Source organism: Ascaphus truei, chromosome 1, assembly GCF_040206685.1.
Source record: "Ascaphus truei isolate aAscTru1 chromosome 1, aAscTru1.hap1, whole genome shotgun sequence".
NCBI lineage: Eukaryota > Metazoa > Chordata > Amphibia > Anura > Ascaphidae > Ascaphus > Ascaphus truei.
This window is the reverse complement of record NC_134483.1, coordinates 90,475,404-90,498,021: the sequence shown is the minus strand read 5'-3', so window position 1 is coordinate 90,498,021 and position 22,618 is coordinate 90,475,404. Positions and strand designations below refer to the sequence as shown.

At 40.6% G+C, this 22,618-nt stretch overlaps 2 protein-coding genes across 3 annotated transcripts in view; one reads left to right on the top strand and one right to left on the bottom strand.

The window, feature by feature from the left end:
* Positions 1–1,181, top strand: part of HEXB (hexosaminidase subunit beta) — a 40,430-nt gene extending 39,249 nt beyond the window's left edge. For both annotated transcript variants that reach the window (XM_075591647.1, XM_075591638.1), the window contains exons 13-14: positions 8–112; positions 890–1,181. In XM_075591647.1, coding sequence (XP_075447762.1) covers positions 8–112; positions 890–950 — 166 coding nt within the window. In that variant the 3' untranslated portion in view covers positions 951–1,181. The remainder of the gene's footprint in view (positions 1–7; positions 113–889) is intronic.
* The window catches only part of GFM2 (GTP dependent ribosome recycling factor mitochondrial 2), a 31,192-nt gene continuing 9,686 nt past the window's right edge, over positions 1,113–22,618 (bottom strand). Inside the window, exons 8-21 of the mRNA XM_075591624.1 lie at positions 20,699–20,787; positions 18,996–19,056; positions 16,896–17,081; positions 16,323–16,403; positions 14,314–14,462; positions 13,741–13,881; positions 13,543–13,642; positions 10,654–10,846; positions 9,602–9,678; positions 8,739–8,877; positions 8,039–8,224; positions 7,140–7,255; positions 3,905–4,087; positions 1,113–1,937 (exon numbers count right to left, since the gene is read on the bottom strand). Of these exons, the coding sequence (XP_075447739.1) occupies positions 1,812–1,937; positions 3,905–4,087; positions 7,140–7,255; positions 8,039–8,224; positions 8,739–8,877; positions 9,602–9,678; positions 10,654–10,846; positions 13,543–13,642; positions 13,741–13,881; positions 14,314–14,462; positions 16,323–16,403; positions 16,896–17,081; positions 18,996–19,056; positions 20,699–20,787 (1,827 nt within the window). The 3' untranslated portion in view covers positions 1,113–1,811. The remainder of the gene's footprint in view (positions 1,938–3,904; positions 4,088–7,139; positions 7,256–8,038; positions 8,225–8,738; positions 8,878–9,601; positions 9,679–10,653; positions 10,847–13,542; positions 13,643–13,740; positions 13,882–14,313; positions 14,463–16,322; positions 16,404–16,895; positions 17,082–18,995; positions 19,057–20,698; positions 20,788–22,618) is intronic.

Genomic DNA, 22,618 nt, shown 5'->3' with positions numbered 1-22,618 from the left:
CCTATAGGCCTCGGGCAAGTGCTGTTGCTGAGAGACTTTGGAGTAGCAAAAACGTGACTTCAGTTGGGGACGCTTATAACAGGCTCGTCAAGCATCGCTGTCGCATGGTCAGGTAAAAGCAAATTGCACCAAATATTGAACACCTATTTCTGAGCAACGCCCTTTCAAAATCAAATCTCGAGTTTATGGACATACCATATATGAAACCTGATCTCATTCACAAGACCCCAGCATCTTTCTCTCCCTCTACCCACCTCACTTTGAAGTGATTTTTATTGTGATGATATTTCCAATGTAATTTTTAGATTATCAATACCATTAAGATTAAACATTTGTTAGGATTGCTTCACTTTCTTGAGGATCTAAGTGGCAGCACAAAGTATCTCTTTTCTGTCTGTTTACCCATGTTATTCAACACACACTTTCAATAACTTGAAAGTGTATGTAGAATGATGTTTGTGTGGTACAATCTATACTTTGATAAATCACTCTTTAGATATATTAATTTGATTAATTTTTTTCCTTGTGGAACAGTAGGTGTAAAGTTACAAAGGAGGGAGAAGGAGCAAAGTAGTATAACTTTTATTGAATCAACAGATAAGTTAAAGGTATACTAACTACACTCCTCTGCTACATAAAGGACCAATATGGCTCCCCACCCTCTAGTGTAGGTGTAATGGTTGTTTTATACATGCAAATAAGCAAACCAACTCTCCCATTTTCTTGAGGATAACACTCAAAGGTTAAAGTATATTCACTTTAAGATTCAAAAATCTAATTTGTTAAAAAAAATTATATTGAGAATATTTCAAAATTGTACTAGATATTTTGCTATACATTTTTACAATCTGTCAGAAAATTAATTATTTTTTTTCCCTTCTCTCTACAGGCGAGGAATAGCAGCGGAGCCGCTATATGTAGGATATTGTGACCATGAGTATAATGGCTAATATCACCTCTGCTGAGCATTCCGTTCATCAAGGTGCATTACTTATGTGAATAAAGAAGGGAAATGAAGTACTATTCAGGGGCCAAAACATGCACTGTAGGAATAAAGACTATATTTTTGTGATTATGTTGTAAAGCTTTAAGAAGAAAAAAAAAATCCAAAATCATGATTTATTGTAGTTTTTAATAGATTTAGAATTGTATTCTATCATGTGATAAACTCTTTGACATAACTTTGGCATATTGTATGTAACTTTATTTTGTAATTGAGTATTAAGCACACTGAGCCCATTTAAGCAAGAGCTTTTTGTAGAGCATTTGTTTAACCCAGACCTGGACATATGACTGCTACATCCATACTGTTAAGTTACAGAAAACAAAAAAGTTTACTTCTGGTAAATTAAAGGGGGGGAGGGAGATGGCATTGTGCTGATTTCTATACATCAGGTAGAATCCCTCTGCCAAACACAGCGATAGAAAAGAAAAATGTAGCCTGACGTTCTTAAGTCTATTTCCTGTGGCACTGGGTAAGGAACAGCTGTGGAAGCTCTGGGTAAAGTTAGGTGGATTGCATCTGGAGGTTGAACAGGTTTGTGTCTTAAATAAGACAGCTGTTTACCACTTTTGCCTCCATTTTATTATAATTTATTACTTTAATATAACAGTATTTTTTTAGAAAACATTAATAGACTTAATTTGGTACAGATAATTCTTCCCCACTTCATACTGTTTTACAACCTGCAGCTGCACTAAACAAGGCATTATTTAATGAAGCTTCTTTACTAGTCACATTTTGACGCAATGTATACGCCACCCCAACATTCCCCCATTTAGCATTGAGGCCATTGTATTTCCCAACAGATTCATACAAATCCATTCTTCTTGAGCAAAACATTCTGATCTTGGAGGTTCATGGCTTCATAGTTGGACAATTCAAGAGTAAATGTTGCTGTGCCTGATGTTAATGAGCGTAGATCAGTAGAATATCCCTGTAAATAAAAGGAAATATTCAGACAATTGTATGGGTGGTACTCTTAAAGGTTTCCGGTGCCCAAAAAATGATGCAGGTAAGCAAAATCCTGCTATGAAAACTGTTCAACAGTAAAAGCAACCAGCCCCTGAGTTCCCCTTCATCCCAGCAAGATTTTACCAGATCCTAACATTAGTGGCACTAAAATTCATTTTCTGATTAAAGATTGACATGAAAATGGCACCAGTGCAGATCTGTAATATGAAAGTGACTTGCAAATCTGCCCTCCCCATTTCTCTTTATGGAAGAATTGTTCACATTTTACCAAGGATGTTTAGTTAAGCATGAATTTTACAGAACAGCCAGTCTACTATAATATAGCCTACAACATGGCTCGTTAATTAGATCTGAAAGGGCCACAAGCTTAATAATAATAGCATGTTCTTGTATAGCGCTGCTAATTGTACGCAGCGCTTTACAGAGACATTTTGCAGGCACAGGTCCCTGCCCCATAGAGCTTACAATCTATGTTTTTGGTGCTTGGGGCACAGGGAGATAAGTGACTTGTCACAAGGAGCTGACACCGGGAATTGAACCAGGCTCCCCTGCAGCAATCTGTGTCAGTCAGTGTCTTTACTCACTGAGCCACTCCTTCCTCCTTATTACAATTATTTTAAATAGCTACATTTCTACTTTTTCCAAGCATTTAATAACCTGTACCATATTTGTATATGACCCTTCTCTAGATTGTTTTTTTATATGCTTGTTTACTTTTATATCATGTTACTTGCACAATATACTTGTTACTGAAAAACACTACAATGCTAGGCATAGATTATACACTGCGCATGCTAGCGAGTGCGTGCTCCCACCGTGCCGCGTAACTACAGCACAAGCGATTCCTGCGCATAGTGCTGGCGGGGATGAGGCAGATGCATCACGAAGCTGGTTTGCCCTCATTGGATAAACCAGCTCACGTGACACTGATGTCACGCAGCATCCACCTGAGCAGACAAATGTCTCCAGTGCTGCCGTGTCTTCGCCTGCAGGTACTTTGCCAATGACAATGTGCTTGACAAGCGCATGCTGCAACTCCTCCACTATAAGCTCGGCCTTATACTATTGGCATCTTCCTTGCGCTTGCTTGTCTTCTTTCAACATACGAATTGTGCGCGAAGCCACCTCACTGACCAGCTGCAGCCACAGCTGACCTGAGATTATCTTCATTTAGGATTTTGAAATCTCTGCAGCAAATCTGTTTCCAGTGAAATATGCACACACATTGTTGCACTATAAATCACTTGTTTAAAAAAAGTTTTACCTCAGATTTTTCAGAACATTTGCTACACAGATTCCTTGTTTGCGCACACTTGATATTTAAACACTACAGTATGCAATGAGTATATTGATACCTTAGTGGTTATACATGTGAGCAGTTTTTCTTTAAGACTGACTAGTCTCGTGCTATTTATAGTACACTAGTGGTGTGGCTACTTACCTTGGGTACAGCATCTTCTTGCTTACTCATTATTGCTAACAAAAAGGTCCAACCAATTCCAGATGGTATGTCCTGAGCTTGTGAGGATAACTTGCTTTAATATGGCCACAAATTGCACCTCAATGTTAATTCACTCCCCCCCAAAATACATTACCTCTGTGAATACAAAGTGGGGAGCAACTTTATAATCACCTGCTGTAATTTACATCTTTACCACACACTAAAAGGTGCAGTTTGATGTCAGGTGCACAGTCTCCCAACGGGATCAGGAACACAATATACTCTCTTTTTTTGCAGTTACGTTTTTTTGTTTGTTTTTACACACAAACCTTTTGATCCACACCACCCCCTGTTGAGAATCACTTATCCATAGCGTTTGAAAAGAAATGTACATAAAGATATTTTGGGGCTTGTAAATTTACCAAGCAAATCTAAATATTTATAGTAAGAACCCAGGAAAGTTATCTAAAGTTTTGCGAGAACTTTACCATCATTTCTGCTAGAGGAACATATGCAACCACAACTTTGTTATCTAAACGACTCTGTAGTTCCTGGATGTTGCCTCTTCTCTGTGCAAGGTCTGACAGTACACAGCCAAGGTAATCTTCGCTCACAGTTATCTCAAGCTTCATCAAGGGCTCCAGCACTTGTATTTCTGCTTTCTTCAAGGCCTGTGTAAGTGACAAGTATAATTCTCTTTACTGCATTTTGTCACAACTGTCAGTAATAGATATATATTTTTTTATTTTATTTTTTAAATAGTGGGGAAAATATACACCCACCCCAATAGTAACAAATAATTGATGGGTAAAAGGATGGTGTTCCACCAAAAGAACAACAAAAAAAAACTGAAGGGTGCACTTATGTTTAATGCATGCATAAAGCTTGATCCAGTCTTTAAAACCTCACTTTTTAAAGTATAAATATTAACTTGAGTGATTATAGAAAGGAGCATATTGCTGTTGGTGTCCTAGATTTTTATTTATTTTTAAACTGGTATCGCTCTAAGGAAGGTCCGTTTCAGCCTGGCCACTGGTTCGGCAGCATAAAACTGTCAGTAACCTGCAAATCGGCCATCAATGATAATTTGTATTCCCCAAATCAGAGCATTTGCAGAGGTGTTTTACACTGGATAAGTCATGATATGCATTGTAAGGCATGTAGGTACACGGAAGGGTTTTCCCCTTTTTTTGCCAATAAGGGTAAATAAATGTTTTATTTAAGTCACTGCCGATGATCATCCACATTTTCAGACCGTGGCTGCTGCAAAGCCATCTTTAATACTCACTTGTACACAGAGTATACTTATTTTACTCCACGTAAATTGAATTCCAATCTTACTACTAAAAGCAGACAAAGGTAACGCAACACTTGAGAAAAATCTAACAGAGAAGGAACAGTTTCCTGACTGATCAACATTACCAACACCACTTCCATTCCTCTGTAGCACATATTGTACTTGGAAACCTACAGTATCAAAATCCCAGGTTGTGTCTTCATAAGTAAATATGCTTTCTTATCAACTTGCTCAAGTACACAACATTATATAAAAAGGAACATAACCCACATTCTCCAAGAACTAAAATATACAATTACTCAACTGTTCTAGAATACCGTAAGTTTCAGGTTTGATATATAGTAATTTCTGATAACGGCATTCTGTGAAACTTATAAGACTTGGTACATTCAAGTATGTGCAACCCCTATGGCTAACCACAGAGCAAAAGCAGAGTGTGTATGCAGAGTCAATTACCCAGGAAATATGATCATGCTCACTCACACTAGGATACCTGCTGCTATTTTATGGTCAGTAATCCAAATGTTTGCACCAAGATTGTTCGTATAAAGTTTTAGTAATACACACAATGTAGAGATCAGGCTAGAGAATGCATAATGCTGAGATGACTTAAGCTGTAATGCCCCATTGCACAGTACTTATGAGTGGACTCTATAGCAAAACACCTGAACATTTTTGTGTTTTTGGTATTCTATCAACATTTTTTTTTCCCCCTACTTTAATTCCAGTAATATGTTTAAGAATCTTGTCTGGGTATTATTATTTTTTATATCCAAAATCTGACAACTTAAAAAAAAAAAAATACTTTAAAAAAAGGTAAGACTTGGAGGGGTTTGCGTTTCCTCTGGCTTCTGTTTAACCAGCAAGTGTTTGTACAGCCCCTCTAACATCCCCTTCTCTTTATGGTTTATCTGATAAGGACAGGGTCACTTGTTCAAGTGTTTATTATGTTTTCCCTTTGCACCAAGTTATTTTCATTTTATTGTACTATTAGGTGAGCGGTTTGTAACTATGTTTATGTGGGATAAGAGTAAAGAAAGCACTTGACTGACAGACACTTCCACATTTAGAGGCCCCTAAGAAATTCAACTTGCCAACTATGCAGTATCGCATTTCTGGAGAAATGGGGACACCACTTCCCTCAGCGACGCTACTCAGACTAGATCAGGCACAAATACAATATTGAGACGTGTATATATACAACGCACCGCCTTCTCTCCATTTGTTCTATGCCGTATCGCACCTTTAAAAATCAGCCGTCTCCACTAGTTTTAGGGGTGACCCAGTTTCCTGAGCTACACGCAGTTTTGTTCCCCAAAACAAGACTATTTGCCCAGAGGATACACAATAGATGTGAGGTCAGGCTCACTTCAGCAGTGATGTATTCAAATGTGCTAGGTATAAATGATCTCTGACAGTGGGGCTTAGGATAGGTTAGAGTGAATACCCATTAGATTAATGGGTGTATCAGAAAGTGACCCCACATGAACAAATCATCAATACAAATTTAAAATGCAATGTATCTGCTAACAACCACTGATAGAATGAGTCCCTGCATGACTGGGTAAAAGCACAATCGTAACGCAATGACCAAGTCTCTGGATGAACGAATGTAAAATATCACCAACTGTGTGTGAAAGTTCCCAATTCAGATGATAAAAAAAAAAAAAAAAAACAGACAGCCTGTTTGCTGCCCCAATCCTCTATCACCACATGTACCTCAAAACAAAACAATATGGAGTCTCCAGGAAGTGGTCATTTTGACGAAATCTCCGGTCTGTGAGCGAGTGTACAGGAACTGCCCTGCCGAAGCCACAGCCAGTGGTGAAACGCGTTGAATTTACGTTGAACGGGTGATTTGACCAGTCTTAGAAGCTCTGGCACACAGTTCCCATACACCCGCCCGTAGAGCGGAGATTGATTTCCAGCAAAGTGACATCACTTCCTGGAGACTCCTAACAGCAAGGATGCCAGTCCGCTTGACAGCGCAAAAGCAGGAGGACGCCACTGAAGTAGATCCTGGGCTCGCAGCCCTCTCCACTGGAGACCCGTCAGAAAAGCAGATGCACTCGGCTCCGATTTCCAGCTTGCTTCAGGGAGTCCGGACATTTCTCTTTATTCAGGTGTGGCACAAGCCTGACCTCTCACCGACCACTATAGTGAAACGCAACAGAACAAATATATTTTGTTCATAAAGGTAGAAGTCAGGAATTACTGTAAAATCTGAATACAGGGCCGGTAATTCCATTGTCAGATGGCATGAATTATGAATACATTCTTGGAATCTAAAATGCGTCTACCTCTTCAAAGCAGACGGTCAGTGTATCTACCAACTAAACTATTCTGGCGCAGTAGGCAATTCATGTTTCCAGTAACAGTCCATTAGATTACGATGTATCAAAGACCTATAATTTATTATATTTTACCTTTTGTATGCAACGTGAAACACAAGCAGACACCATTGTAACGGAAGTGCCAGGCTGCACACGGACTGTATGTACAGTGACGACAACATCCTGCATAGGGAATCCAAGCAGAGGACCTACATCGAGAGAGATCAATAGTTAGCAACTCATTTTGTATTTGCCACGCATTCCCTCCACCTTCAAATATATACTGATAACATATTCAAAGGACTGTAAAAACTTATTTTGACACTAAATGATTGCAGTCCCTGACTGAGATCCCTTCCCCACTGTGAATATGACATGTACAGCTGCAGTATATGGAACTTTGTTACCTTTAGCATTACTTGCAAGGATGAGGTGAAGGTAACATGATGGGAAAATGTAAGATAACCATGCACACCGTTATAATGTCAGCTTCCACATAAAATCATTTGTAGTAGGAAAGACACATTATTAAAATAGTTTCAACTTATTTGTGACACTACAAGCTGCTTTAAATAGGATTCTATTGGTTATGATGTATTTAATGTGCCTGCCTGGGAAAAGTAGATTGTATGTATATGTACACACACACAGTACATATTTATTAATGGCTTACAAATGAAAAAAAAAAAAAAGTACACTTAGGTTAAGACTTAAACAGTATTCCTCAAACAATTGAGTTACTAGAAATTTGCCCTCATAGTAAATTAGTAAGAAATGGTAGCTTTCTATCAGGATTTTATTTGACAATTTCTGCTTTAAAATAAGACTGTTAGGCCAGGAAATGTAGGCGTTTTGAAGATTAAGAGGAGAAAAACACAAATTGGCGACAATGACTTCTACACAATGACAACAGGTGTAAATGCTCTGCTATGAAAGGATTTTTTCTCAAATAGTTTCATACATTATCCCCACTTAACTCCAAGCTTACTCACCTTGCAAGTATGAACCGTGGATGCCATTTTCTATGGCTTCTTGGAAGTCTTTCAGTAACTGTTCGGGAATGTGCTCTGCGTATTCAATCACTGGCGTAGTTAATGATCCTTCTCCAGCCCAGGGTCCTACTCCCAGTTCTGTTGTCACCAAGTGGCGGTTATCTCCTATTGTTCTGTCCAGGGTGTCTAAAGATTGAAAGTAGCAAAGATGCACGGTAGACTGATATAACTGCAGAAATGTAATACTGACTACCTGAGCGTCTGTAAAGACCATGTGTTAAAGAAGAAAAAACACTTCTTTTTATACAGTTCAAATTTGTTGTTTAATGTTTAGGTTCGATTAGGCAACAATTCCAGTAAATGGCATTTATATCACTGTAACAATAATGCCTTACGTTTTACAGCCAAATTATAGCTTTTTTTTATATTATAGCAGTAAATTCCACATTTTCATTCCAGCAGCTGAAATAGTATTTCCTCCCCTTGTTGACGACTCCCATTCTAATGTTACAGCACGTGAAATAACAAATTCCCATGCAAGATCGGTGTATTGTCCGTGAAGATATGTATAGAAGCATCTTTTTCTTGTTTAGATTTTGACCAATTTATAATTTGAACTAATACCACTTTCCTGATAATCAAGTAGAAAGACTGAAAATGAACCAATGAGAAGCTTGCGTTGCAGTATGTCGGATTTTACCTGAAGCACTGGCACAGCTTAATATGGTCTCCCTGTATGCAATTTGAAGCGGTCCAAGATGAGTCTTCAGCCCAAACTCCCGCCTGATGCGATCATGAATGATCTCGATGTGCAGTTCTCCCATTCCACAGAGAATCGTCTAACGGGATCACAACAATATAAACATTTAGCATACCATTAAATGCTTATAGTGCATCTGAAAAATGTGGCATAGGCAAGTGACCAGTAAGAGTTCTGGTATATTTATTGGTAAGTGGGGTACTGAAACCATTGAACGGAGATGTGCATTATTTGCACAGAACATCCACATTTTAGACTAGAGAGGTTCAAAAGAAAATTATTCAGAATTAACAGGATTAATATAGTGTCATGCACTGGAAAAACAAAGGTAAATCAATTTTGAGTTTGTGTGTGCATCACATAGGGTTTCCCTAACCTGCTGCGTTATTTTAGAAGTCAAGCGTTTTAATTGCAGAAATAAATATAAATGACGATGGTCATGCAAAGGGACACAATATATTACTGTACTAATCCTGGCTATATAATTTGGGATTCATCACTGTAAACTTGGTTATTGGCAGTGCAGTGTGACGTCTGGAAGCAGGGTGCAAATCAGACAAAACAAGGGTATGGGTGGGTCGCTTGTGACAAAAGCAACCCACTGAAATCCATAGAATATAGTAATACAGTATGTGGTGGAAGGGATGGACAGGATGGACCACCGTTCACATCTATCTTTCGTGGGCTGGGGTGGAGACGAATACACTTTCTTTAGAAATCTCCCTTATTGATGCAGAAATAAAATGTGTTTTTTTTTACTGGAGCATGATGGAAGTTGGAAATAAAAGAAATAGCAGACGTACTTGTCCAGAGTCAGGATCCATCTTCACTTTTAAACTTGGATCTTCCCGCTGAAGACAGCTTAATGCATTTTCCAAATCTAGATACAAACAAACATTCTGCTCAATGTTTGCAGACATCCATATCAAAACGGATTAGGACTAATAATCTAACGCCTACTTTACAGATCATGATTATGTAGGACAAACGCTAGTTATTTTACTATAAATGTTCAAGTGCATTTTTAGGTCATGATTTCTAAAGAAAAAAATAAATAAAAATAACCCTTAATCTTTGATGTGCCCTCACAGTATTGTAAATTATAGTGAAATAATTTGTTTTTGTGATTTGGTGCTTTCCTGGATTGAGATTTGATAATTAACATGTTTTTACGATATCTTATTGATACTATAGGCACGTAACACATAAGAAGTGTAGACGCACCTTGATCTGTAATTATAGAGCCTATGAAAATCTAAGCACAAAGTCTGCCTCTCTGTTATCCTTGCGAGATTCCCAGCGCTAACTAATACATTCCCCTAGATCAGGAGTGGCCAACTCCAGTCCTCAAGGGCCACCAACAGGTCAGGTTTTCAGGATATCCCTGCTTCAGCACAGATGGCTCAATCAGTGGCTCAGTCTGACAACTGGGGAAGAATACTTGTCCACCGGACACAAAATGGCCACGGGTTCAAGGCCAGCTCCAGCAACCAATAGAAAGTTGCAACGTCATCGGAAAATGACGCTGCTACTGTCTGTTCAGGACTCGGTCATTTTAATTTTGTCACAAAACCGTCACAAAAAAATCAGCTCTAAAAATCACCTGGTTCAGCTAAGCTTTGGGGGGAAAAAAACAATCATTTTTGAGTTGGTATTCATGCTTCAAGGAGCTAGCTACTTTTATTTCAATTAGAGAGTAATGATTGGCCACATCACTGCTTTGGGCTGAAACAATGTATGCATCAACCTTCAAATATGGTCTACTGATATACACAAATCATTAACTACAACATAACCAATGCCACAGTACTGTAATAATTAAGAAGACCCTTTTTATTAGTAGCAATGGATATACCTGGTTGTTTAGCGACAGATGGAGGTTCTATGGTACAAAAGAAGACTGGCTCAGGAATCTCTACACCAGCCAATATGAGGCTTCCCGCTGTCCTGCTGCCTCTGTGGTTCTCGCTACCATCTTGTCCTGCCCGGCCTGCAGCGGCGGCGGCTGCTGCTGCTTTTGAAGAAACAATGGTGTCTCCAGTTGCAGTCTGTGGCAAAAGGAAGCACTTACTTTACCCAGCACTACACTGAACTTAGATTCAGATGGAAATCTGCTACATTTGGAATGGCGTTTATCTATAGCGTGAGCATTTTACACATGGTTGTAGAGTTGAATTCTGAACAATCAAAAGACAGTGAAAAACACTAAGGGGCTTATTCTGTAAGCTCCGATAGCGCTGAACCGTGTGAATGGGGCTTTCCATGCGGATCGCACGGTTCAGCGTGATCGGAGGTTACAGAATAAGCCCCATGGTCTGAAACTCATGATGTGTCTCATTGTGACGTTTTCCTATCTTCCTGTGTATGATTGGTAAGGAGAATATGGTACATTATATAAAAAGGAAAGCGAGTGGAATATTGGTAATAGCACAATTATTAAAAATTATGAACTATCAATCCTTGCGCATTCGTGAAATGCTATGTGCAGCCTCATGTACATTTCCTTGGTATTCAAAGCCACCCGGGAGGTGGGGAGCGAAGCGTTACATGTCACATTGGAGCACGTATGAGATAGGAGGGAGACATTCATTGCCGGGGAGGCGGTGCTGCTATGCCAGTGGTTTCCCAACCAGGTGGTCAGAGGGCATAAGAAGTGCTGAGATAGTGTGTTACTGGGGGGTACGTGGGGTGGTGAATGTGATCAGAATGGAAACAGAGCCCCCTACACATCATCAAGGGGCCTACCCAAGCAATCCCGTGGTCGCAAATCCCGGACGACTGGCAGCACCCGAGTGCCAAGCAAAGGGTTAAAAACCATCATTAAAAAAGGATAACAATATTCTAAAATGTGCTAAACCCTTTGGGTGCCGTTCGGCCTATGCTACTGGGGTCTGGCACTCCAGGGGCCCCATCACGGACTTGCTTGTTTTTCCAGGCGAGATTGCGTTTTGCGCTCCGGACAGGAAGAGAAACGGACTCCTCCTTTTCTATTCCGTCATCAGAGACGCCACGATCACGTGATCAGTCCCAAGGGAGCGCTCACGAACGTCCGGAGGGGCTGAATCACTCTGGTGCTGTGGCCCCAGCCGGCACTCAAGGGCATTTTTTGGCTACCTGGATCTAAAAACCTCACATGGAACATCTAGTTTTCTTTTTCTACTTTAAATTCAGACACAAGATCAACGATGTAATGCTCATGGAAAAGCTAACGGCTTTCCTTAAACGATCCACAACAGGTTTCTATAAAATCTGGGAATCATGGCTAACACTATAGTCAAAATCCATTGTTCTCCCCTATCGAAAGATGAGGTGAATTAGACACCCGAACCGATAGACTTCGACATCTGGCGACAGGGAAGAGGGGGGGCAGATCCCCCTCTCCCCCCCCCCTCTCTTGTTTTCTCTCCCCCTCCCTTTCTCTCCTCTCTTTCTTGCCTCTCTCTTTCCAGTCCACAACGTGGGCAAGTGGCCATGCCTCAATTGGTGAAGCTCTATCCTATCTCTTTTATCTTAAAAAATGTATTCCTCTATGTATTTGGCTAAAGATGAAACACTGTATTTGTTTAATGTATATCTGCTTAATAAAAATGTTTGAAAAAAAAAAAAAAACAAGAATTGTGTGCACACATCGCATTACGTTATCACTGTGGAAACGAGATAAACAATAACTTGTTGTAGCGATAAGAAAAATATAACGTTCACTTATCAAAAACAGTTTAAAAAAAAAAAAAACCTGTTCAAACCAATTACTAAACAGTCCTCAAAAACTTGACTACTTCTAACTGTGTCAGTGTGTGCTGTGTATAAAAATGTTATCAAAAACATTTCTATTAAATTAACAGAACCTAATTCCTACGAGAAAATAAAAATATATATATACAGTATATAATTTTTTTTTATCACAAACTTCGCACTGACTGCAAAGACAATTCAGAAGCTTCAGACAACTCAAATAAGTATGGAAAGATGTATGTTGGGTGTTAACAAAGAGACAGGAAAAATAATTAATGGGTTCGAAACCCAACAAAAGTGTGTGACCTCATTACAACGGGGAAGAAATTAAAATGGCGGTGGGCCGGACATAACGCAAGAAGAAGTTACCGTCTTTGGACAACGATGGCACTCAACTGGATTCCAAGGTATAAGAAGAGACCACAACCAAAAGATGGGAAGATTAAATCAGATTGAAGATTATGACTAGTTTACAGAACCATATAGTCCCTGAATGGTCTATGGATCCCAGCACCGGAACATGAAAAGCAAAAAGAATTATATTTCATAATACCAAACAAAGTCCAATATTTCAGTCCCCAGGGGGACGTTCCTCAGGGTATCTGAAGAAGATCCCCTGTGGGGACTGAAACTTTGGGCTTTGGGACATCCATTTACTTTTCAGTATTTGGTGCCGATTCCTACACCCCCCCAGGGGACAGCAGTTGTATAAACGAATGGGCCCTAAGCACCATTACCTGTTTGTAGGGTGCGACCCTTCACTAAACTGCAAGACTATAGATAGTATGCATGCACACTTTTTTTTAAGCAACATTAATAACCTCGATTTAGCCCAACGCACATGTGGATGCCATCAGTGAATGAGCCAGAAAGTGTCTTATTAGCTAGAAGTTATCTTGTGGCATACACAACGACCTAAATGATCCAGTGCTATATGTACATGTCAGATAATAGCAGACATGCAAAAAGAAGCCTGATCATCCCTACACAAAGAATATACATTTCCAGTTACCTGTTTAAGTCCAACAGTTAAAGCGATATTGCCAGGGGACAGGGATGGTATTTCAATGTGCTGGTCAGCAAATGGCAATAGCAAACGGCTTATCCTCTCCCTGCGTAAAATAAATCGATTTTTTTTTAAATAATAAAACTTAACAAATAGTGCTACTCAACAAGAAAAAGGAAATGCAATGCAGATCTGTGTACACACGTGCAGTTTTGGTTAACGTTATATACTGCTGATTGAGGTTTCATTGTTCCTGAGTAGATCCGAACGAACACCATGGGCCCCCGCTGTTTGTCGTGCAGAACCTTAAAGGCCAGAGCGCACAAGTCGCCTTTATACCACTGCCTGAAAAAGGAAAAAACACAATGGGATACTTTCAAGAAATCGTGCATTATGTTGAACATTTAACGAGACCAGCACACAATGGCTTAGTTTGATTTTGGAAACTTGATGCTCCTACATGTCTTGTCATTTCCAAGTTTCCTATAGAACTAAATCACATAGCTCAGAGCCAAACAAGAAGTTAGGATATACTTAGACTATATTCTCAAATACTGTTATTACAGGCAGTGTGTCTCCAAATGTATATTTTCCTTAAGTTAGACATAAAGGCCAATATTTACCAAGCGGTAAATAAAACATTGTACAGCCCATTCAAGTCAATATACCATAAGGTGTCTGCTGGCACAGCAAGGTGTTTTATGGAGGGAAAAAAAACACAGTTTAGTAAATATGGGCCCAAAACCTTGACATTCTTAGAATTCCAGTCATACTTACAGAAAATCATGGGAACAGTCATCAGGAGACGGCAAATACAAAGTAATTGCATCTAACAAGGGTTGTACCCCTTTATTCTTCAAAGCACTTCCACACAGTATAGGTACTGCTGTCCGAGCTAAAGTTATTCTGCGTATCGCCGACTGTAACTGCATTCAAAATAAAAGAGAGCAATATAGACAAATGTTTCCACAATTCATTTTTGTACCTATAATGATATTCTTTTACTGCACCAACAGATGTTTTCACAGAATTTTGAGACATACGTCTACAAATTAGAATTCTCATCTAGCTAGCACACCCAATCTAATAAACTATTGCACTAGCACACCCAATCTAATCTACTATTGCTCTAGCACACCCAATCTAATCTACTATTGCACTAGCACACCCAATCTAATCTACTATTGCACTAGCACACCCAATCTAATTTATTATTGCACTAGCACATCCAATCTAATCTACTATTGCACTAGCACACCCAATCTAATCTATTATTGCACTAGCACACCCAATCTAATCTACTATTGCTCTAGCACACCCAATCTAATCTACTATTGCACTAGCACACCCAATCTAATCTACTATTGCACTAGCACACCCAATCTAATCTACTATTGCACTAGCACACCCAATCTAATCTACTATTGCACTAGCACACCCAATCTAATCTACTATTGCACTAGCACACCCAATCTAATTTATTATTGCACTAGCACATCCAATCTAATCTACTATTGCACTAGCACACCCAATCTAATCTATTATTGCACTAGCACACCCAATCTAATCCTACTATTACACTTTGCGCCCCCTGCCTGCTCTACGCCCCCTTCTCTCAGGCATCGGTGGCGTTGCCATTTAACACTGCGGCGTCATTTGACTCCACCTTGTCATGGCGACACGAGAGCAGGTAAGAGGCTTAGAGAGGCCTCACACGCTCCCCTGGCATTTAATTTAAATGTTGTGGGGAAGAGCACAAGGCCTCTGTACGCGCCCTTCCCCCCCCTCCTCCCCAGTTTGGGTGAACTAGTACAGGGGTGCGCAATCTAAATCAACTATTACACTAGCACGCACCAAAACACTGCAACGGTCATGTGAGGCATCTAAAAGCAGTTAATTACACTGCTTGTTTTTTATTTATTACTTGGACCACGAAATTCCCTGACACAATCCGTGGACCCCCGAGCTCCGAAGGTCTTGCACAGTGGAGACAGTGGAGACAGAATGGTCACTGAGGTCATACTCGCTCAGGAGATGACATTGCAGCTTTCTATTGGTTACCCCATGGCCATATTTGTAGTTTGTCTCAAGCTGGCACAAAAACTCAATTTTTTGGAAAACAAGGGGTACCCGGCTCAGTTATGGTTTTTTATTTTATTTGGGAGGGAGAGGGGGGCTGGGGGGGGGGGAATGAAGAACCGCTGCATTAAAGCACAGTCCCACTGTATGTTCTGTATTTCCAAACCATATTTAGGCTCCACAAAACTCAACAGAAAATTCCATATGCTGTACTATATATGCAACTTTTGTTAGGACCTGGCTACGAAATCATTGCACGCAGAAGACATACATACTTCTGTAGTTCCAGAGTAGCATTGATTTGGGCTACGTTATTAAGCATTTACTAGTTTAATCCTTGAAAGCGACCAACACGTACCCAAGCATGTCGTCTAGTGAAAATTACAGCTTGGTTATTGGTTAATTAAGTGTTCGAGAAATCATGAAATTGTTAATTGCTCTAAAAGGACTTTCAACTTCTTCCTAAAGTAGCCTTGTTTTTGGGAATCTACAAAATTTATTGGATATATATATTTCTCTCAAATTGAAAAACGTCTGGATGATGTAACAGTGAGGCATACGAGTAAAACGACAGTGTCAAACTTCTAAAATATATATATATATATATATATATATATATATATATATATTTTTAGAGACCGTTTAAGTGGGACTTTACGATTCATATGAGTTCATGGGCAACCAAGATCAACGAAATGACTAGCTACCTTTTCCAATGGTATCAAATGAAAACACTCGCTATAATCTTCTAGGATCAGTGCAGCAAAGTCATCATCCAAATCCGCAACCTGCACAATGAGGAAGAACAAAAATGTCAAGTTCAAATGAAAAATTCACCTCACCAAGAACACGCATACCATCAAAATGCTTCACCAACAAGGGCCTCCCTAAACAAGGAAAAAGCTTGCACGTATTTTATATTCAGAAGGAGAAAACAAAATCAACCTAAACATAAAAAAATAAATATCTATGTGAATCTTAAGGGAATCACACATTTTGAGGAACAATGCTTAATATAAGTAGGGAAACGGTAGGAACCGAATTTTAGCAACAGTTCAAACATTAATAGTACCACTGCCCTGTGAAGCAATTCCCATATCTGATTATTACATTTATTTTGTTAAGGAGAGGACCTTAATTACCTTCTGATTGACCGCTTTGAGAAGTCATGGGCAACAACATATGATTTATAGGTTTAGGAGAATTACTTTAATAAATAATATAGACAAACATTTTTTTTACGGTACTTTAAACTCTACATATTTACTTCAAAACTTTACTTGTTCTAATAAGGCATTTCTTGTGGCGCTGGCATATTGCAGCAGCTCTGGGTCACTTGTTTCTTCCAGAGGTTTCCGCTCAAATGTTCTCCCATCATCTACATTGGTGGTGGGATTCCACGTAATTGTTTCCATGCTGACCAAGTCCACCAGTCCTTTGAAGACTTTGCCCTCTCCTATAGGCAACTTCAGAAACAAATACAAGAATATTACAGATCCGACAGGCTCACAATGCTTCCTGTATCTAAGGGTCCAAGTTGTAGTAATGCAGACAGTTTGGTGGGATGGTATATGTCCATGGAAGAAGAGACAAAGAAAAGCAGCATTTAATGTATCCCCTCCCTAACAATGGCTTTATTGCAGTGTGAAACAGACAGATCTTACAGGACAGAAGATACGAGACAAGAAAGCCTCAATGAATAATGGTGCGATGCTGTATGAAGGAATGGCTGCCTCATAGCTGGACGGAAATGGTTGTACAGGAGGAAACCGCTAATCATTTCACAGCTCTTAGCAGCTGCATTTAAAGCTTGTGGCCTTGTTTTGATGCCAAATAAAAAGGAAATGTTCAATGTAGAAAGAACATGTTCTTGTGCTTGCAGTCTACAGTTCAAATAAATAACAACAATGCCCCTGCACTGGTATAGGAAAAGTCATATCATATTACATCCAAAAAGGTAGACCAAAAACGTTTCAGGCCAGCATAGGGTGGTCATGAGGGTAAAGCTTAATGAGGACTCGATGTTGTGCCGAAACATTGGTACTGAACCTGTGGAAATGGAGTCCTTAAATGTAATTGCCCACATATGACTGAGCTGAGCTCCTAAAAACACTTAGGGGGTAATTCTAAATAGTACGCTGAAGTGGCTGTTCGGGATGTGTTTAGCCGGAAATCCCCCATTAACTTTAAGGAGTATTTTCAGGTGGAAAGACCTGATCTGCACCTTCAGACAATATAGAATAAGGTCCTTAGGTGTATGCTATCCGGGGCCAGGTGCTTCATTTACCTTCATTCTAACCGGTCGTCTTTGCAATTCTTATGGTGTTAGCCAAATGTTAATGTTGAGGTTGTAGCTGCCTCTCTTTGTATATACCAAGTAGCAGGTAATTACAGAGGCAACAAATGTGTTTAATCCAGTCAGTGCCAGACAGTCCTGCCAACTTCATGGCCACAGACCCTCCAGCACTGACCGCTCTTTGGAGCGATCACGTGATCCCTCCTGGGTTCCGGCTGTCGGAACAGAAGTGAAGGGGAAGGTCCCTCCCTCCAGTGTAGTACACCATCATGGGAGTGCCCATCGCAAACAGCCCCCAAAAATGAGCAAATGGCCATAACGTACCACGTATATCATAAAGGTCGCTGGGGTGGCACTTTTCATGGCGTACGCTGTACGTCATTATGGCACTAAAAGGAACTTTCCGTTGCAATCCTTTGTTCATTTTCAATTGTTGCTAATCTGATTGGCTGTGCAACTTTTGTTACATTACTCAATTATAAGCCACAAGGACATTTACAGCTGCAACCCACCCTGCTCAATTTTTATTACCCTAGTGGTTGCAGGGATTCCCCACAGAGGTCAATCATGCTGCTCCCAATTCCAGGGACCCCTCGGTTGCTGCTACATTAACCCCTCAAAACCGCCAAACAAGGTCAAAATAGCCACAAAAGAAACAAATCAATCCTCTCTCCCCCCCCCCTCTCTCCCCCCCCCTCTCTCTCCCCCCCCCTCTCTCTCCCCCCCCTCTCTCCCCCCCCTCTCTCCCCCCCCTCTCGTTTTCTATTGGTGACGCCAGCAGCCATGTGTGTAAATTATTATATTTTATTATTATTATTATTATATTATTTATTATTATTAATTTTTTTTTTTTTTTTGTGCAAGAAACTATCAAAAAATACAAATATATTTTAAATTGCAACCAGGGGGAGACCCGGAAGCTGGGAGCATCACGGTCAAGCTGTGAGGGTCCCCCCTTGGATCATTTAAGGTAAAATTTATAATAAAATTAATTTGGGGGCACGGGAATTTCTTCTTTAATTACACATACATGATACAGAACAAACACGAGAAGCCAGAATATGTTTTTTTCAATGTATTTTACCTGTAATAGCAAGGGCTTCACTTTTAACTTTTGCTTGATGCTTTCAATGGCATACGTAAAACTAAACAGAGAAAAGACAAAAACAATCAAATGTAAATACAGACGTTCTGTGTAACTGTCTACATGAGCTTGTCGGTGTGCAATAAATACTGCGGATATTGCATCACAGATATTGACCTGATTGGCTGGGACTGTTCTCATGGTGGGGGGTGTGTGTCCTTAGGGATAATATAATACTATGGTTCAGTCTGTGTGTTAGGTTCTTCAAGGAAAAAGCGCTTTGAAGATCTTGTCCAGTTCACACAACGGACAAGGCTATACTACACCTGTATTATATACTGTGCCTATTAAAGTGAAGTTACTTGAAGAACTCAGGGTTTCAATTATCCTTCTTTCAGCAACAATGCAGTTTATATGCTAGTTGTGTGCATCACATTCATTTAAATAAGATAGACTGTTGAACATTCTAGACATTCTATACAATCAATTTAATAAGTGCCTTGCCTGCCCTCTATAAATCACTGCTGCAGATTGGTAGGCTCAGGGAAAACAGGATTGCTACTTCACAGAAAGAGTAGTGGATGCATGTAACAGCCTTTAAGCAAATGTGGTGGAGGTTAACAGTAGAATTTAAAAAAAAAAAAAAAAGAATTATTATTAGGAACTAAAAAGATTTTATAAACATGGGGGAAATAAATAAATCAGGGAAACCAAAGTGGTCTTAAGGCTTCAGATGCAACAAATGTGCAGATTCGGTGGGCAATCTGCATATACAGCTCAACCCCCTTATAACGCTGTGCTTGGGGTCCAAAGAATCACATCGCGCTATAAGCGGATCGCGTTAGAAATAATGTACAATTGTATGCATTGTACAATAAAGTATTTAAGACACCAATACTCATGTTGTAAAATATTCATAAATACGAAAATTGGGAGCTACGCTTGCATCGCGTTATAAGCGGATTCGCGTAATAAAGGGGTTGAACTGTACTATGTTTCTTCCTCCTTTCACCTAAAAGCACTATGCCTTATAGCAGGGGTGGGCAAACTTCTTCAGTTGCACCCCCCCTGCCTGCTCTGCCCTTGGGTCACGCCACCCCCTTACCTTGAATGCGATGCTAAATTACTCTGCATGGTCATGTGACGTCACGTGTCCCGCAGCGTCATTTGACGCCCTTCGCCATGGAGATGCGTGGACACTAACCGCCACTGCCCCTCTAAAATCTGTTGCGCCCCCCAATTTTCGCACCACGGCCTTATAGCATGATGTATTATGCCAAGTCCCAAGTGGCTACACAGACCACAGATCGCGGCTTGATAAGGTGCACGCGCCACCAAGTGCTCCGACCTGAGCGTACGCGTGCAGCGACTGGGGCCGTAGCCTAATAAGGCAGCGGTTACTTTCGCTCAGTGACTCAATGCCTCGACAGTCCCTGCTCTATAAACCAGCACTTATCTACAATATGTTAATGATCAAAAACCTGCCCCCCCACCCCCCACCCAACACACAGCAGCAAAGGGAAACAACAGGGAAGCACAAAGAATATGACCTGGGTTCCCACAATTATAAAAAGGTCACCCGAGTACAAACAACTAAGGGGATGATTCTATAAGCGCTGAAGCAACCGATGTGGCCGTTTTCAGCCAAACCCCAGGATGAGCCCCGAAGCCTTGTGTCCCGTTTTCCAGCTCCAATAGAATACCTTGCTCCGGTTTTATCCATCTTGTTTAGGAAGCACAGGCGTGGCACACAGTGTTTGTCTGCTTGTCTCCACACTGTCAGCGTCTGAGCCTGGGGACAGAACACAGTACTGTAGGCTCCAATCATAAGTAGCGGCAATAACATCCTGCTTTATAAAAGGTGCAACTAGGTGGGCCGCCCGAGCATTGGAGCAATATCGCAATGTTTGGACACGTGTAAATTTCACCTCAGAAATGAGCCGTAAACTGGTGATATTACTCCGAATAGCGCGCTTAGTAAATGTGGCACGTTTTGGGAAATCAGAGTGGTGGACAAAACCAGCGAAAATGTAACAAACTATTTTTTTTTGGAGAGCAAATATGTAATACAATTTCCCCGCACTGCAGGTGCTTTGCAAGGTCTTGCTGCCCCTCTGGCAGTGAAAGCGATGACATTAAAAAATAAAAACCATTTCGCATAACGAAAGAATACATTTATTTGCCGGGCATTTCACTGACCGTTTGAAATATGGAGAAGAGGGAGGTAGATATAGGCTATAAATCCCTGTGATGGGTCTGTGGAAATCAGCAAACATCTGTTGCCAGCCCGATTTCCACAGACCCATCAAAGGGATATGCAGCCTATATCTACCTGGGACTCCCTTTGCAGTCTGTGTGACCCGGACCTCCAGAGTGGTGAATATTGACTTCTCCAATGTCCTATACATATTTTTATTGATGCAAGTACATACGGTACCACTTTTTAGTTCCATTAAAATATTTTTTATAACATTAATACACAGTGGAGTGTGCACTGTCTTTCATATTCTTTTTTTGAAGTGAAACTACTTTGCTGGCACCTACAAAAATTTTGCTTACACAAATTACCTTCATGGTGACGGAACTAGAGTAGCGTCATTGTGGTCAAAAGAGGCCTTCGGCACGCGTCATTGTGGGCAAAAGAGGCCTTCGGCACGCGTCATTGTGGGCAAAAGAGGCCTTCGGCACGCGTCATTGTGGGCAAAAGAGGCCTTCGGCACGCGTCATTGTGGTCAAAAGAGGCCTTCGGCACGCGTCATTGTGGTCAATTGGCTGCCAGCGGGCGTCATTGTGGGCAAAAAATAGACTGTCGGCGCACGTCATCGGCAGCAAAAGAGGCCTTCGTGCGCATCAATGTGGGCAAAAGAGGCTGTCGCATGCGCAAGAGCAGCAGAAAACAGAGACACCACACACACGGACACACAGACAAACACACACAAGGAATTCACAGTTACTATAAATAAAGAAGTGCAAATAACTAAAACAGGGGGGGGGGTGCGAGAATACGCGTTCTAAGTCAAACCTCTTTGCATTTTGTCACTGAAATTGTGTTTTGATTTTAATTAAAAACATCACCATCACAAATACAATTTCTGCTGCAAAACACAAAGAAGTTTCACTTAAAATGCGCGTGCACGGCAAACACACACTTTTTTTGTGTGTGTTTGAAGTCTTCAGAATGTCATGTTTAATAGGGACCTCAACTTTTACACAACTTGTAAAAGAAGCACTTTGTAACTTAAGTGTGGGTCTAGCTATGTTTGTTTTGTACTGGGCGGGAAGAAATGGGTCTCTGGAACTGAACCATTTTCCTTTCAGCTCTGTGGGCCCCCTGCTTCCCGAGATCCTTCCCTCCGAAGGTGCACCGGTACGGTGCTCTCCAGAGCCACATTCAAGCCAATAGGAAGTGGCGATGTCATCAGTCGCAGCTTCCTATTGGCCCGCGTGAAGGGGGACCTTTAAACCTGCATGTGAACCAGAGCACCTTCAGAGGTACGTATCTTGGGAAGCAGGAAGTCCTCGGAGATTAAATTACAGCGGTTACAATTAAAAATGAGAATAAAATGCTCCATTTATCTCCTTGCCATGACCAGCATATCTCTAAATTGGGCCCCTGCAACTTC